Here is a 15,676-nt window from a genome sequence, read left to right as displayed (position 1 = left end):
AAGAAACACAATTTCAACTCTTTATTTAATCACACAAACGTCATCTCATGATAACATCGTTTCACTCCCAGATGTTCCCAGATGTTCCCAGATGTTCCCAGATGTTCCCAGGACGTGGTGAAGGATCGAAACCAGCAACTCTTGTGATTCTACTTCAGGTGAGCTCGACCATCGCGTTCCTTCAGTTATTGGCGACGGTTCAGAGCTGGTGTGTGATGTTGTCTCGCGTCATGGACCCTCAAGGACATGGACCATCAACAGAAGAACCACGGCATTCATTTTTCTGATTAAAAGCTTCAAGACTCAAACTTGACCTCAACCAACAAACAAAGTTATAAATAATGTCACATGTTCTGAGCAGCATGACTTAAAAATGTACAGTAGAAACCCTGGAGTCGCAGTAGAAAGTGAAGTCAGTGCATGAGCTCCTGGTTTCATCCTCGCAGTCCTTCAGAGAACATTCTGGCAAGAAAACTATTTAAAGTCTAAACCTCTCAAGTCTTTTGTAAACATTCGTAAAAGTCTTAAGAGGAAATAAAGGTTTACAGACGACTAGAGGAGAAAGTCATGTGCAGGAATTAAATATTGCAGGTGAAGCATCGTCACAACAAAAATGAGGTTTTCAAGTTCAGGAAGTCCCTCACAGACCTTTTCTAGCAGGACCTTGACTTGTGTGTCTGTGGATCATCACGTGTGCGGCGGCGCTCGGATCGTCACACGTGTGCGGCGGCGCTCGGATGGTCACACGTGTGCGGCGGCGCTCGGATGGTCACACGTGTGCGGCGGCGCTCGGATGGTCACACGTGTGCGGCGCTGCTGAGCTCCTCCAGTGAGTACCTCTGGTCGCCGTCACGGTCGAAACACTGCAGTGCTCTGGAGCCTGGTGTGGACACGCCCAGGATCCTCCTCAGCTCCCGGTACGACAGTCCAGGGGAGTGTTTTTCACCTGCATGCTGGAACACCTGCTCCAGATCTGTGGAGGAGTGTGTGTCAGATGCTAGTGTGTGTGTCGGATGGTAGTGTGTGTCAGACGCTAGTGTGTGTCAGACGCTAGTGTGTGTCAGATGGTAGTGTGTGTCAGAGGCTAGTGTGTGTGTCAGATGCTAGTGTGTGTCAGACGCTAGTGTGTGTCAGACGCTAGTGTGTGTGTCAGACGCTAGTGTGTGTCAGATGCTAGTGTGTGTCAGATGCTAGTGTGTGTCAGACGCTAGTGTGTGTCAGACGCTAGTGTGTGTGTCAGACGCTAGTGTGTGTCAGATGCTAGTGTGTGTGTCAGATGCTAGTGTGTGTGTCAGACGCTAGTGTGTGTCAGACGCTAGTGTGTGTCAGATGCTAGTGTGTGTCAGACGCTAGTGTGTGTCAGACGCTAGTGTGTGTCAGACGCTAGTGTGTGTCAGACGCTAGTGTGTGTCAGACGCTAGTGTGTGTCAGACGCTAGTGTGTGTCAGATGCTAGTGTGTGTCAGATGCTAGTGTGTGTGTCAGATGCTAGTGTGTGTGTCAGATGGTAGTGTGTGTCAGATGCTAGTGTGTGTCAGACGCTAGTGTGTGTCAGATGCTAGTGTGTGTGTCAGATGGTAGTGTGTGTCAGATGCTAGTGTGTGTGTCAGATGGTAGTGTGTGTCAGATGCTAGTGTGTGTCAGACGCTAGTGTGTGTCAGATGCTAGTGTGTGTGTCAGATGGTAGTGTGTGTGTCAGATGCTAGTGTGTGTGTCAGATGCTAGTGTGTGTCAGATGGTAGTGTGTGTCAGATGCTAGTGTGTGTGTCAGACGCTAGTGTGTGTCAGATGCTAGTGTGTGTCAGATGCTAGTGTGTGTGTCAGATGCTAGTGTGTGTCAGACGCTAGTGTGTGTCAGACGCTAGTGTGTGTGTCAGACGCTAGTGTGTGTCAGATGCTAGTGTGTGTGTCAGATGCTAGTGTGTGTCAGACGCTAGTGTGTGTCAGACGCTAGTGTGTGTCAGACGCTAGTGTGTGTGTCAGACGCTAGTGTGTGTGTCAGACGCTAGTGTGTGTCAGATGCTAGTGTGTGTCAGATGCTAGTGTGTGTCAGATGCTAGTGTGTGTCAGATGCTAGTGTGTGTGTCAGACGCTAGTGTGTGTCAGATGCTTGTGTGTGTCAGACGCTAGTGTGTGTGTCAGACGCTAGTGTGTGTGTCAGACGCTAGTGTGTGTCAGATGCTAGTGTGTGTGTCAGATGCTAGTGTGTGTGTCAGACGCTAGTGTGTGTCAGATGCTAGTGTGTGTGTCAGATGGTAGTGTGTGTGTCAGATGCTAGTGTGTGTCAGATGCTAGTGTGTGTCAGATGGTAGTGTGTGTCAGACGCTAGTGTGTGTCAGACGCTAGTGTGTTTCAGATGGTAGTGTGTGTGTCAGATGCTAGTGTGTGTCAGATGCTAGTGTGTGTGTCAGATGCTAGTGTGTGTCAGATGCTAGTGTGTGTGTCAGATGCTAGTGTGTGTGTCAGATGCTAGTGTGTGTGTCAGATGCTAGTGTGTGTCAGATGCTAGTGTGTGTCAGATGCTAGTGTGTGTCAGATGCTAGTGTGTGTCAGATGCTAGTGTGTGTCAGATGCTAGTGTGTGTCAGATGGTAGTGTGTGTGTCAGATGGTAGTGTGTGTGTCAGATGGTAGTGTGTGTGTCAGACGCTAGTGTGTGTCAGACGCTAGTGTGTGTCAGACGCTAGTGTGTGTCAGACGCTAGTGTGTGTCAGACGCTAGTGTGTGTCAGACGCTAGTGTGTGTCAGACGCTAGTGTGTGTCAGACGCTAGTGTGTGTCAGACGCTAGTGTGTGTCAGACGCTAGTGTGTGTCAGACGCTAGTGTGTGTCAGACGCTAGTGTGTGTCAGATGCTAGTGTGTGTGTCAGATGCTAGTGTGTGTGTCAGACGCTAGTGTGTGTGTCAGACGCTAGTGTGTGTCAGACGCTAGTGTGTGTCAGACGCTAGTGTGTGTCAGACGCTAGTGTGTGTCAGATGCTAGTGTGTGTGTCAGACGCTAGTGTGTGTCAGACGCTAGTGTGTGTGTCAGATGCTAGTGTGTGTCAGACGCTAGTGTGTGTCAGATGCTAGTGTGTGTCAGACGCTAGTGTGTGTCAGATGCTAGTGTGTGTCAGATGGTAGTGTGTGTCAGATGCTAGTGTGTGTGTCAGATGCTAGTGTGTGTGTCAGATGGTAGTGTGTGTGTCAGATGCTAGTGTGTGTGTCAGATGCTAGTGTGTGTGTCAGATGGTAGTGTGTGTGTCAGATGGTAGTGTGTGTCAGACGCTAGTGTGTGTGTCAGATGGTAGTGTGTGTGTCAGATGGTAGTGTGTGTGTCAGATGGTAGTGTGTGTGTCAGATGCTAGTGTGTGTGTCAGATGCTAGTGTGTGTCAGACGCTAGTGTGTGTCAGATGATAGTGTGTGTCAGATGCTAGTGTGTGTCAGATGCTAGTGTGTGTGTCAGACGCTAGTGTGTGTGTCAGATGCTAGTGTGTGTCAGACGCTAGTGTGTGTCAGATGCTAGTGTGTGTCAGACGCTAGTGTGTGTCAGATGTTGACGACAACACAAAAGTGCACGACCTTCTCGAGAGCGAACACCAGGAAGGAACACTTTGCTGCAGTCGACGTCTCTCGTCGGACGTCTGTCGGCCACGAAGCGTGGATGTCGGCTGGTCTGAGGCTCGGGCAGCGGCGTGGAGCTCTCTGTGCGAGGAAGATGGTTATGACCTTGACGTCCATCACACAATCAATCCAACATCTACCTCCACCGTCGGAGGAGGACGAGGCTCTGGCGGTGACGACTCTTTGTGTTCCATCAGCAGCTGATCCTGCGTCAGCGTCTGGAAGCTGAAAAAAGATCAATAACATGTTACTGGCCTGACCAGGTCAAAGTTCAGCCACGTGTTCATCAACTATGACCCCTTTTATCTCCAGTATTATATGAATAAAGATCATGACTTCAGTATTAAAGTGGATCGTAAGAAGGACTAGATAAGATCTTCTGTTCTTTCTTAAACTGCTTGTTCATGTAAAGCTTTACTTTCACACAAAAATAAAAACAAAAGAGTGAATTGTTAGTTTCCTCTGATCTTCATCACGATCGTGAAGGTTCCCTCACGCTCTGTTTGGAGTCGTTCTCCAGCGAGGACACTCGGTGCTGCAGGTCGGCCACCGTCGAGAGCAGGAGGTGGATCTGCTCGTCCGTCCACGTGTGGTGCGTCTCCTCCGTCTTGTTCGCTGCACTCACAGCCTTCCTCAGCTCCGCCAGCTCCTGCAGAAGATCATCCACGGATGAGGAACGACGTCTAGGTTTCTATTCACGCCACAATCGACACAGTTGGTTCCACAAACACAAAGCATCTACAACGAGTTCTCACTGATGCTGGGGTTTGATCTCTGGCTACACAACAACGAACATCAACATGAATCTTCTCTGAAGCCTCCGTGAACCATGACGTCATCGTCAGCTATATTTGTGCGAAGACTGTCCAAGTAAAGAAGTGAGACCTTCAGGAGCCAACATGGCCGCTTCACTGATGGTGGACAAAACCTTCATGTCAAAGTTCTTCCTTCTCAAATCAGGTCCAACATGTATTACTGGTCATAATAAATGAGTCGATCATCATCTCCATCTTATAGAATTCTTCTTTCCTGCACTTGATTGAACTCATGAGGAGAATCATTTTATTTCAGATTCTTCTTAGAAGGTTTTACCATAGCCTTGGTCATCTCGTCCTTCTGATTCTTCTCAGCTTCCAGGGAGGTCTGCATGGTCTTCACATCGTGCTGGACGCTGGTGAGCGTGCTGCCGATGGTTGCGACGCTCTACCATGAAACACAAGGTGAAGGAGCCGAACCCTGGAGCCCGAGAGAGTCCATACCTTCTGCAGATCCTCCACGGTCGTGGGCAGGTTTATCAAGTCTGAGGCAGATTTCAAGTTGGACTTCAAATGATTGACAGCAGAGTCCAGCAGGCTGATCTGAGCAGAGGAACATTACACATTTATTGATGCTCAGAATTCAAAATGTAACAAACTATTGATCAATGTGGGCAGTACTGCAGAGACTCGAGGTCCATAAATAAAACCCTTTTAAAATCATCAGTTATTGTGAAGCATCACAGACTCCAAGAGTCATTTTACGCTTCAATAATCACACAAGATCAAACTGACGAGATTTAAAATCAATCCCTTTGTTGAATAGATCATGAAGAGATTTGATTTGTCATCACTTCATGTCTGTGACAAGTCACTCCATTTAAGACAAAACATTAAGAAAAAGGTCATGATTTGTTGCATAAATGAGCTTCAACTAAAGGTTTGAATAAACGGCGACTATTGGCCGACGACGTAGAAATATTTACAGACACGTTTGCGTCGATTGTTTTAGGAATAAATGTGAATATTGTTGGAGCGACGCAGCGCGACAGATACTGCTCTGGTTTGTGAGCATTTGTTCCACAGACAGTGAGATTCTTTCTTCTCGACTTGAATTATGTTGGTTTATTTGACATTTTCAGGTCATCTGAGGACTGATGATGGTCAGAGACTGAAGATAAGAAACCGAAAGTCTTTAATTCTGTTGAGTGTAAAAGATTCAGGAACCAATTCCATATTTAGAGAATGAAAACAAGTATTTTCAACACAGTCCGACATGAAAACGTTTGATTAGAAATATTGGCCACGTTTGCACTGGACTGTACATTGATGTTGAACATGTTTTCACTGACGGCGAATCTTAAACGCTTCATTGAAAACAAAAATGCGACATGAATTATCTGGAAAATCATGGACTAAATAAATGGAGAAATAATTGACGTTTCATCAGATCTTCTAGAAAACAAAGCCTCCTGTGATAGTCGTCGTGTGTCAGTGGGCGAGTCTCACCAGTTGACCCTAAAAGTCTTTTGAACGTACGACTCAATGAAAAGATTATAACTCTTGTATAAAACCTCTTGTGCATCAAGACTGACCTTTCTATTTATTTCTGTGAGGTTGGACCAGAGTCTGTTTAGTCCTTTATCACCACTTTCAACGTCTTCCAGACGCCTGTCTTTGCTTTTCAAGTCCTCACTTAGTTTAGGGATTTCACCTGCAGACACTTTCTGGCTGGATTCCACTGCGACACAAGAGGAGGTTAAAGGTGAACATGTACGGTTGCACGAGTGTGACCAGGATCTTACTGCTGTGCAACTTCTCTTTCATGGCGTCTAGATCTTCTTTCAGAGCAATCTGCATCCATATGAGTCCCGCACAGGCCATGACGCAGGCGGCCAGGATGATGAACAGAAACAAGGGGTAGCAGACGCTGCAGCACTGAGTGTAGCTTCTCCTGTTCAGAAGAGAAACATGAGCTCAGTGTCTTCAATAATGGATGCCGCAGATATTTTCAGAGGCCGTTCATGCAGCTTGAAATGATGGCGTTTCAATGAGCTGCTCAATTAGATTTGATGAAATTGATCAGTTAAGATGCTTCTTGATCGAATTATTAGATAATTATAATTAGAGGAAGATTCTCTAGTCAGAGCATCTATTCTATTCATTCTTCTCTCTGGCATTATTAAAACATCTATTTGTATCACATATCATGACTCGGATTTAAATAGAAATTCATATCGTTTTTTTTTTATTCATTTAAAGCCATTTTGAAAATAAAGCACAGAAAAACTCCAAGAGCTGTAACATTCCTTTGGGCTATTCATGTGTTGAGATGGTAAAATAAACAGAGTTGCAGTAAAAAGTCGTCTATGACAACAAAACCTGTTTTCCAACAGTATTCCAAACAAGTTTTACTCTCCAAACAAGAGGTTTTGTGTCTTTGCACGAATGTTTTAATCATAAACCTCAGGGATCAATAAAGTTCTACCTAATCATTGGCGACACAAGCTTAGAAATAAAGATAAAGGCACCAAATATTGGAAATGCTTTTCTCGTATTTAACACAGAAGATACACAATAATGGCGTCTAGTAATCCGATACTTTATACATCTCAACCTTTGTATCTTTTTGCTCTTTGTTCTTGCTTTTATGAAACTTATTTACATTTGTCGACGGTGAACTGATAATCTAATTTCCCGAAGGAGATCCAGAGGGATTAATAAAGTGTATCTAACCAAATCTTTACATTTATATACATTTGAAAATCTCTAGTTATGTCCAACTCGCGTTTTTTTGTAACCACAACATGATTTACAAACCAGGCACAATAATAACATCATCACACGTCAATAATAATCTTATTACGAGTTAAACCTGCTTTAAACACATGTTATTATCGTCACGTGACTTGTTGGTATCAGTTTAGTGTGTTCTGTACGGAAACACAATCTTCCAGACCTCGATGTTATGGTCAGATCTGACTCACTTTCCAAAGCTGACTCCACTGCTCATGGTGCTGAACTCGTCTTCAGAACTGGACTCGGACTCGGATCCCGGCGGTTCTGTCCTCAGCAGCCGGTGTCCGGAGCCCTTTTTCGTCTTCTTCCTCTTGCTGTCCCCGAGGCCGATCAGCGCGTTCAACTCCTTGCGCTTCTTCATCTTCTTCTGGGGAGTCGATGGACCCCCCGAGCCCGAGTTGAAGCCCCCGAGATCCAACTTGTCCAGCTTGCTAGATGCTAACCTGCTAAGCTAACTCGACCGGCGAACTATGATGTCGCTGACTGACAAGAACGCATGAAAACCCACGATTCTTGTTTGTTAGCATTAATGTCTGCGTGGAAGGTTCACGTCGATCTTCTGTCACGTGAACCGAGAGAATGTTCAGCACTTTGTATGTTGTTGTTGTTGTTGCTAACAAGTAGCTTAGCTTTACGGCTAGTTCGCTAACACTGACTTAAACATTCCGTCATTTCTGCCCGACACCAGTATCTACCGCTTGAAAGCAGATTAAAACAGCAGCGAATGATTCGACGCAGTGGATTAGTTGCAGGATCATGATCCTTAAAAGAGTTTAAAAAAAAAAAGAATCCTCTGATCTTTCCGGTGTTCGCTCGTATTGTTGAAGGACTGATGACAGCTTCCGGTGCGCCTCTGACCAGAGTTAGCCCCGAAACACTTCTGACAGCAAGAGTTCTTCTGTTTCTCACAGAGATGACCAGAGTTAGCCCCGAAACACTTCTGACAGCAAGAGTTCTTCTGTTTCTCACAGAGATGACCAGAGTTAGCCCCGAAACACTTCTGACAGCAAGAGTTCTTCTGTTTCTCACAGAGATGACCAGAGTTAGCCCCGAAACACTTCTGACAGCAAGAGTTCTTCTGTTTCTCACAGAGATGACCAGAGTTAGCCCCGAAACACTTCTGACAGCAAGAGTTCTTCTGTTTCTCACAGAGATGACCAGAGTTAGCCCCGAAACACTTCTGACAGCAAGAGTTCTTCTGTTTCTCACAGAGATGACCAGAGTTAGCCCCGAAACACTTCTGACAGCAAGAGTTCTTCTGTTTCTCACAGAGATGACCAGAGTTAGCCCCGAAACACTTCTGACAGCAAGAGTTCTTCTGTTTCTCACAGAGATGACCAGAGTTAGCCCCGAAACACTTCTGACAGCAAGAGTTCTTCTGTTTCTCACAGAGATGACCAGAGTTAGCCCCGAAACACTTCTGACAGCAAGAGTTCTTCTGGTTCTCACAGAGATGACCAGAGTTAGCCCCGAAACACTTCTGACAGCAAGAGTTCTTCTGTTTCTCACAGAGATGACCAGAGTTAGCCCCGAAATACTTCTGACAGCAAGAGTTCTTCTGTTTCTCACAGAGATGACCAGAGTTAGCCCCGAAACACTTCTGACAGCAAGAGTTCTTCTGTTTCTCACAGAGATGACCAGAGTTAGCCCCGAAACACTTCTGACAGCAAGAGTTCTTCTGTTTCTCACAGAGATGACCAGAGTTAGCCCCGAAACACTTCTGACAGCAAGAGTTCTTCTGTTTCTCACAGAGATGACCAGAGTTAGCCCCGAAACACTTCTGACAGCAAGAGTTCTTCTGTTTCTCACAGAGATGACCAGAGTTAGCCCCGAAACACTTCTGACAGCAAGAGTTCTTCTGTTTCTCACAGAGATGACCAGAGTTAGCCCCGAAATACTTCTGACAGCAAGAGTTCTTCTGTTTCTCACAGAGATGACCAGAGTTAGCCCCGAAACACTTCTGACAGCAAGAGTTCTTCTGTTTCTCACAGAGATGACCAGAGTTAGCCCCGAAACACTTCTGACAGCAAGAGTATTTCTGTTTCTCACAGAGATGACCAGAGTTAGCCCCGAAACACTTCTGACAGCAAGCGTTCTTCTGTTTCTCACAGAGATGACCAGAGTTAGCCCCGAAACACTTCTGACAGCAAGAGTTCTTCTGTTTCTCACAGAGATGACCAGAGTTAGCCTCGAAACACTTCTGACAGCAAGAGTTCTTCTGTTTCTCACAGAGATGACCAGAGTTAGCCCCGAAACACTTCTGACAGCAAGCGTTCTTCTGTTTCTCACAGAGATGACCAGAGTTAGCCCCGAAACACTTCTGACAGCAAGAGTTCTTCTGTTTCTCACAGAGATGACCAGAGTTAGCCTCGAAACACTTCTGACAGCAAGAGTTCTTCTGTTTCTCACAGAGATGACCAGAGTTAGCCCCGAAACACTTCTGACAGCAAGAGTTCTTCTGTTTCTCACAGAGATGTGTTTACAGTAGTTTTGATACACAATCACAACAACACACAAGAAAACCGTCAACAACTGTGTATGTTTTCAAAAACACAAGTTTCTTGTGTCTTTCACAGATTCATTGTATGACTTTGTTTCTCCATCTTAGGTTAGTTTAGGACTTTAGGTAGAACTCAGGTCTGCTTCGGGAAATAGTTTTTTTCCAATTAGACACAACAATACAGACGATTATTCATAAAAATAAGAACAAGAACAAAGAGAATAAAGAGAAAGAACAAGATGAAACCATCTAAGTCTAAGATAAAGAACAAGATCAAACACAAAGATACAAAGACTAACATAGAACATCAAGATACTTTCACTTCTGCCTCCAAACTCAGAATTAAACAATATAATAACTCGAGGAATGAATGAGTCCTTGAGTCTATGAGTGTTGCATCATGGGAGGAACATTGATGCTGCATGTGTTCACTGATGACAGTGTTGCATCATGGGAGGAGCATTGATGCTGCATGTGTTCACTGATGACAGTGTTGCATCATGGGAGGAGCATTGGTGCTGCATGTGTTCACTGATGACAGTGTTGCATCATGGGAGGAGCATTGGTGCTGCATGTGTTCACTGATGACAGTGTTGCATCATGGGAGGAACATTGATGCTGCATGTGTTCACTGATGACAGTGTTGCATCATGGGAGGAGCATTGATGCTGCATGTGTTCACTGATGACAGTGTTGCATCATGGGAGGAGCATTGGTGCTGCATGTGTTCACTGATGACAGTGTTGCATCATGGGAGGAGCATTGGTGCTGCATGTGTTCACTGATGACAGTGTTGCATCATGGGAGGAGCATTGGTGCTGCATGTGTTCACTGATGACAGTGTTGCATCATGGGAGGAACATTGATGCTGCATGTGTTCACTGATGACAGTGTTGCATCATGGGAGGAACATTGATGCTGCATGTGTTCACTGATGACAGTGTTGCATCATGGGAGGAGCATTGATGCTGCATGTGTTCACTGATGACAGTGTTGCATCATGGGAGGAACATTGATGCTGCATGTGTTCACTGATGACAGTGTTGCATCATGGGAGGAGCATTGATGCTGCATGTGTTCACTGATGACAGTGTTGCATCATGGGAGGAGCATTGGTGCTGCATGTGTTCACTGATGACAGTGTTGCATCATGGGAGGAGCATTGGTGCTGCATGTGTTCACTGATGACAGTGTTGCATCATGGGAGGAACATTGATGCTGCATGTGTTCACTGATGACAGTGTTGCATCATGGGAGGAGCATTGATGCTGCATGTGTTCACTGATGACAGTGTTGCATCATGGGAGGAGCATTGGTGCTGCATGTGTTCACTGATGACAGTGTTGCATCATGGGAGGAGCATTGGTGCTGCATGTGTTCACTGATGACAGTGTTGCATCATGGGAGGAGCATTGGTGCTGCATGTGTTCACTGATGACAGTGTTGCATCATGGGAGGAGCATTGGTGCTGCATGTGTTCACTGATGACAGTGTTGCATCATGGGAGGAGCATTGGTGCTGCATGTGTTCACTGATGACAGTGTTGCATCATGGGAGGAGCATTGATGCTGCATGTGTTCACTGATGACAGTGTTGCATCATGGGAGGAGCATTGATGCTGCATGTGTTCACTGATGACAGTGTTGCATCATGGGAGGAGCATTGGTGCTGCATGTGTTCACTGATGACAGTGTTGCATCATGGGAGGAGCATTGATGCTGCATGTGTTCACTGATGACAGTGTTGCATCATGGGAGGAGCATTGGTGCTGCATGTGTTCACTGATGACAGTGTTGCATCATGGGAGGAGCATTGATGCTGCATGTGTTCACTGATGACAGTGTTGCATCATGGGAGGAGCATTGATGCTGCATGTGTTGACTGATGACAGTGTTGCATCATGGGAGGAGCATTGATGCTGCATGTGTTCACTGATGACAGTGTTGCATCATGGGAGGAGCATTGATGCTGCATGTGTTCACTGATGACAGTGTTGCATCATGGGAGGAGCATTGATGCTGCATGTGTTCACTGATGACAGTGTTGCATCATGGGAGATGATCATGATGACAGTAGTTTGTTCAGTAACTGTCACCAGTGAGTCCAGCTTCAACCACAGAGCTCCTGATCAACCTGTTGACCTGTTGACCTGTTGACCTGTTGACCTGTTGACCTGTTGACCTGTTGACCTCCTCTTGGACACATTTCCACCCCAACACACCACAGCATAGAACACTGGCCACCACACACTGGTAGAACATGCAGAGGATCTTCCTGCAGATGTTCAATGATCCTCCTCAGAAAGTACTTCTGATGAAAATAGCAATAATAACATAATAACAATAATAGCAATAATAACAATAATAACAATAATAGCAATACTAACATAACAACATAATAACATAATAACATAACAACATAATAACAATAAAAACAATAATAACAATAATAGCAATACTAACATAACAACATAATAACATAATAACATAACAACATAATAACAATAATAACATAATAACAATAATAACAATAATAGCAATACTAACATAACAACATAATAACATAATAACATAACAACATAATAACAATAATAACATAATAACAATAATAACAATAATAGCAATACTAACATAACAACATAATAACATAATAACGTAACAACATAATAACAATAAAAACAATAATAACAATAATAACAATAATAGCAATACAAACATAACAACATAATAACATAATAACATAACAACATAATAACAATAAAAACAATAATAACAATAATAACAATAATAGCAATACTAACATAACAACATAATAACATAATAACATAACAACATAATAACAATAAAAACAATAATAACAATAATAACAATAATAGCAATACTAACATAACAACATAATAACATAATAACGTAACAACATAATAACAATAAAAACAATAATAACAATAATAATAACACTGAGTCGACGTATGAGTTTATTCTTTAATTGACTGAAGAGATGAAATGAAATACGTTTAGATTCTGAAATCGTTTCTTTTGTCATCGTTGAGTTAAACTGGTTTAAAACTTTTTCTCTTTTCAACCTCCGAATGAAGTGACCTGTTGACCTTTGACCCCGACACTGAACGGATTGTCTTCAGTGAATATTATTTCATTGGCTATTATTTTGCTATATTTTTAAATAAAAATGATAAAAAAAAGATCAATACATGTCACTTTGCATGTGTGTTGAAATACAACAAGTGTGTCGTACGAATATAGTTCTCATTATTTTACTCTGAAAGGAAAGTGATGCTTTTATTTTGTAACTTTTCTAAACTTGATTGAAGGTCAATGATGGTGTGTGTGTGTGTGTGTGTGTGTGTGTGTGTGTGTGTGTGTGTCATGTTCTAGAAGAACTCTTGATCCATTCGTTGCTGATTAAACTGCTCGATGTGGGAAATAAAGTTGTGTTGAATTGAGAAATAAAGTTGTGTTGAATTGAGAAATAAAGTTGTGTTGAATTTAGAAATAAAGTTGTGTTGAATTGAGAAATAAAGTTGTGTTGAATTGAGAAATAAAGTTGTGTTGAATTGAGAAATAAAGTTGTGTTGAATTGAGAAATAAAGTTGTGTTGAATTGAGAAATAAAGTTGTGTTGAATTGAGAAATAAAGTTGTGTTGAATTGAGAAATAAAGTTGTGTTGAATTGAGAAAAAAAGTTGTGTTGAATTGAGAAATAAAGTTGTGTTGAATTGAGAAATAAAGTTGTGTTGAATTTAGAAATAAAGTTGTGTTGAATTTAGAAATAAAGTTGTGTTGAATTGAGAAATAAAGTTGTGTTGAATTGCGAAATAAAGTTGTGTTGAATTGAGAAATAAAGTTGTGTTGAATTGAGAAATAAAGTTGTGATGAGGTTGTGTGTGTGGAGATGACGTCACGTCTGAACGTTGTCGTCCAGCAGGGGGCGATGTTCTCCCACCACAGAGGCGAGAACAAAGGCGTTGAAGACTCTGTTGGACCTTGTTGTGTTTGTGTTGCTGGTGTGAGTCGGTCCGGCTGGTGGCAGTAGGCTGCGACGCAGAGATTGAACCGACGACCTCTCAGTGAAAGATGGAGAAGTTTTGCTGAAACAATGTTTTTTATTTAAGTGTTAAAAGTTCGTCGTATGTTTCTGTAGAATCGACACGATCAACGAGCCTGAAGGTTGACTGATGACGTTTGTCAATAAACAACAACATGTTTGTTGACAAACAACTGAACGAGGCTGAAGGTTCCGTCTCTGATGATGTTTGTCAATAAACAACAACATGTTTGTTGACAAACAACTGAACGAGGCTGAAGGTTCCGTCTCTGATGACGTTTGTCAATAAACAACAACATGTTTGTTGACAAACAACGAGGCTGAAGGTTCCGTCTCTGATGATGTTTGTCGATAAACAACAACATGTTTGTTGACAAACAACTGAACGAGGCTGAAGGTTCCGTCTCTGATGATGTTTGTCGATAAACAACAACATATTTGTTGACAAACAACTGAACGAGGCTGAAGGTTCCGTCTCTGATGATGTTTGTCGATAAACAACAACATGTTTGTTGACAAACAACGATAATAATGATAATAATAATAATAATGATAATAATAATAATAATGATAATAATGATAATGATAATGAGTGAATGAAGGACATGAGAGTGAATGAAGGACATGAGAGTGAATGAAGGACATAAGAGTGCATGAAGGATATGAGAGTGAATGAAGGACATGAGAGTGAATGAAGGACAGGAAAGTGAATGAAGGACGTGAGAGTGAATGAAGGACATGAGAGTGAATGCAGGACATAAGAGTGAATGAAGGACATAAGAGTGAATGAAGGACATGAGAGTGAATGAAGGACAGGAAAGTGAATGAAGGACGTGAGAGTGAATAAAGGACACGAGAGTGAATAAAGGACATGAGAGTGAATGCAGGACATGAGAGTGAATGAAGGACATGAGAGTGAATGAAGGACATGAGAGTGAATGAAGGATATGAGAGTGAATGAAGGACATAAGAGTGAATGCAGGACATAAGAGTGAATGAAGGACATAAGAGTGAATGAAGGACATGAGAGTGAATGCAGGACATAAGAGCGAATGAAGGACATGAAGCCACAATCATGTCTCGAACTCTCTGGTTCTTAAAGCTGATCTACAGAGCTGGACATCAGCAGCAGTACTCTACCTGGGCTGATGGGGGCGCTGGTCAGAAGCAAGACTACATCCCTGCAGCGACTGGTGATGCTGTGGCTCTTGATACGCTCTGTTCTCTGGAGATCACTGGACGAGTGACAGAATCACGGCTCCAGAACAAACATGACTCTATTAATACAGGGACGGATGGAGCCGGACCCAGCGGACCTCTTCCTGAGTCCTGAGGTCACAGCAACAGTCCTGACCACCACAGATGTTCTAACACAAGGACACAAAGAGAAGTTTTGAACTGGGTGAAGATTTTAAACCAGAGACTCTTTTACGACGACCGACACATGGACAGACTGGAGGACTGGACCTGACCTTCAGTGTGACCTTCAGTGTGACCTCCAGTGTGACCTCCAGTGTGACCTCCAGTGTGACCTCCAGTGTGACCTCCAGTAGAGGATCTTACATCATCAACTCCTTTTAGCGCGTTTTAACCGCAGGGTTTAAACCAGTGTCTGCAGCAGAGAAGACTGTTTGAAAGAGTGTTTTTTTAATGTTTGAACTGTTGTTTTTAGTCTAACCTGATGTTCTCTCAGTTTTCTAGGGTCAGATCCAGCAGCACAAAGATGTTGAACTAAAGACTCGCAGGAGCTGAACAACATCAGCGACTGAGGCTGAAGTTCTGTCTCCACAGAGTCACAATAACAACGAGATGGTTTTAAGAAATGGGGAGAAAAGAGACAAATTTGCACAATGACAGAAAATAATATACAATTTACACTGGATTGATTAAAGTATTGACTTGTTACTTTATATGGAAATATTGTAAAATAAAAACAACCATTGTTATGAAGTTTTAATGAT

The 15,676-nt window shown here is 43.2% G+C and overlaps 1 protein-coding gene across 1 annotated transcript; it reads right to left on the bottom strand.

Annotated features, from left to right (window-relative positions):
• Positions 1–8: 8 nt before the first annotated feature.
• On the bottom strand, positions 9–7,993 carry efcab14 (EF-hand calcium binding domain 14). The gene is made up of 9 exons (XM_087811443.1): positions 7,343–7,993; positions 6,161–6,309; positions 5,951–6,096; positions 4,860–4,958; positions 4,693–4,803; positions 4,097–4,249; positions 3,741–3,825; positions 3,559–3,681; positions 9–973 (listed from the first exon to the last, which is right to left on the bottom strand). Exons 1-9 carry the CDS (start codon positions 7,513–7,515, stop codon positions 798–800), a joined length of 1,215 nt encoding a protein of 404 aa, XP_087667569.1. The 5' UTR covers positions 7,516–7,993; the 3' UTR covers positions 9–797.
• Between the last annotated feature and the right edge of the window lie 7,683 nt (positions 7,994–15,676).

This window comes from Callionymus lyra, chromosome 16 (genome assembly GCF_982586985.1).
Source record: "Callionymus lyra chromosome 16, fCalLyr1.hap1.1, whole genome shotgun sequence".
Lineage (NCBI taxonomy): Eukaryota > Metazoa > Chordata > Actinopteri > Syngnathiformes > Callionymidae > Callionymus > Callionymus lyra.
The sequence above is the reverse complement of the archived record's forward strand: the minus strand, read 5'-3'. Positions and strand labels throughout refer to the sequence as shown.

Coding starts and splice junctions, on each gene's coding strand:
- efcab14 (XM_087811443.1), bottom strand. CDS start 7,515: ATGAAGAAGCGCAAGGAGTTGAACGCGCTGATCGGCCTCGGGGACAGC. Junction 3,826..4,096: donor AGAACGACTCCAAACAGAGC/GTGAGGGAACCT, acceptor ATCTTTTTTCAG/CTTCCAGACGCTGACGCAGG. Junction 974..3,558: donor TGGTGTTCGCTCTCGAGAAG/GTCGTGCACTTT, acceptor ACTCCTCCACAG/ATCTGGAGCAGGTGTTCCAG.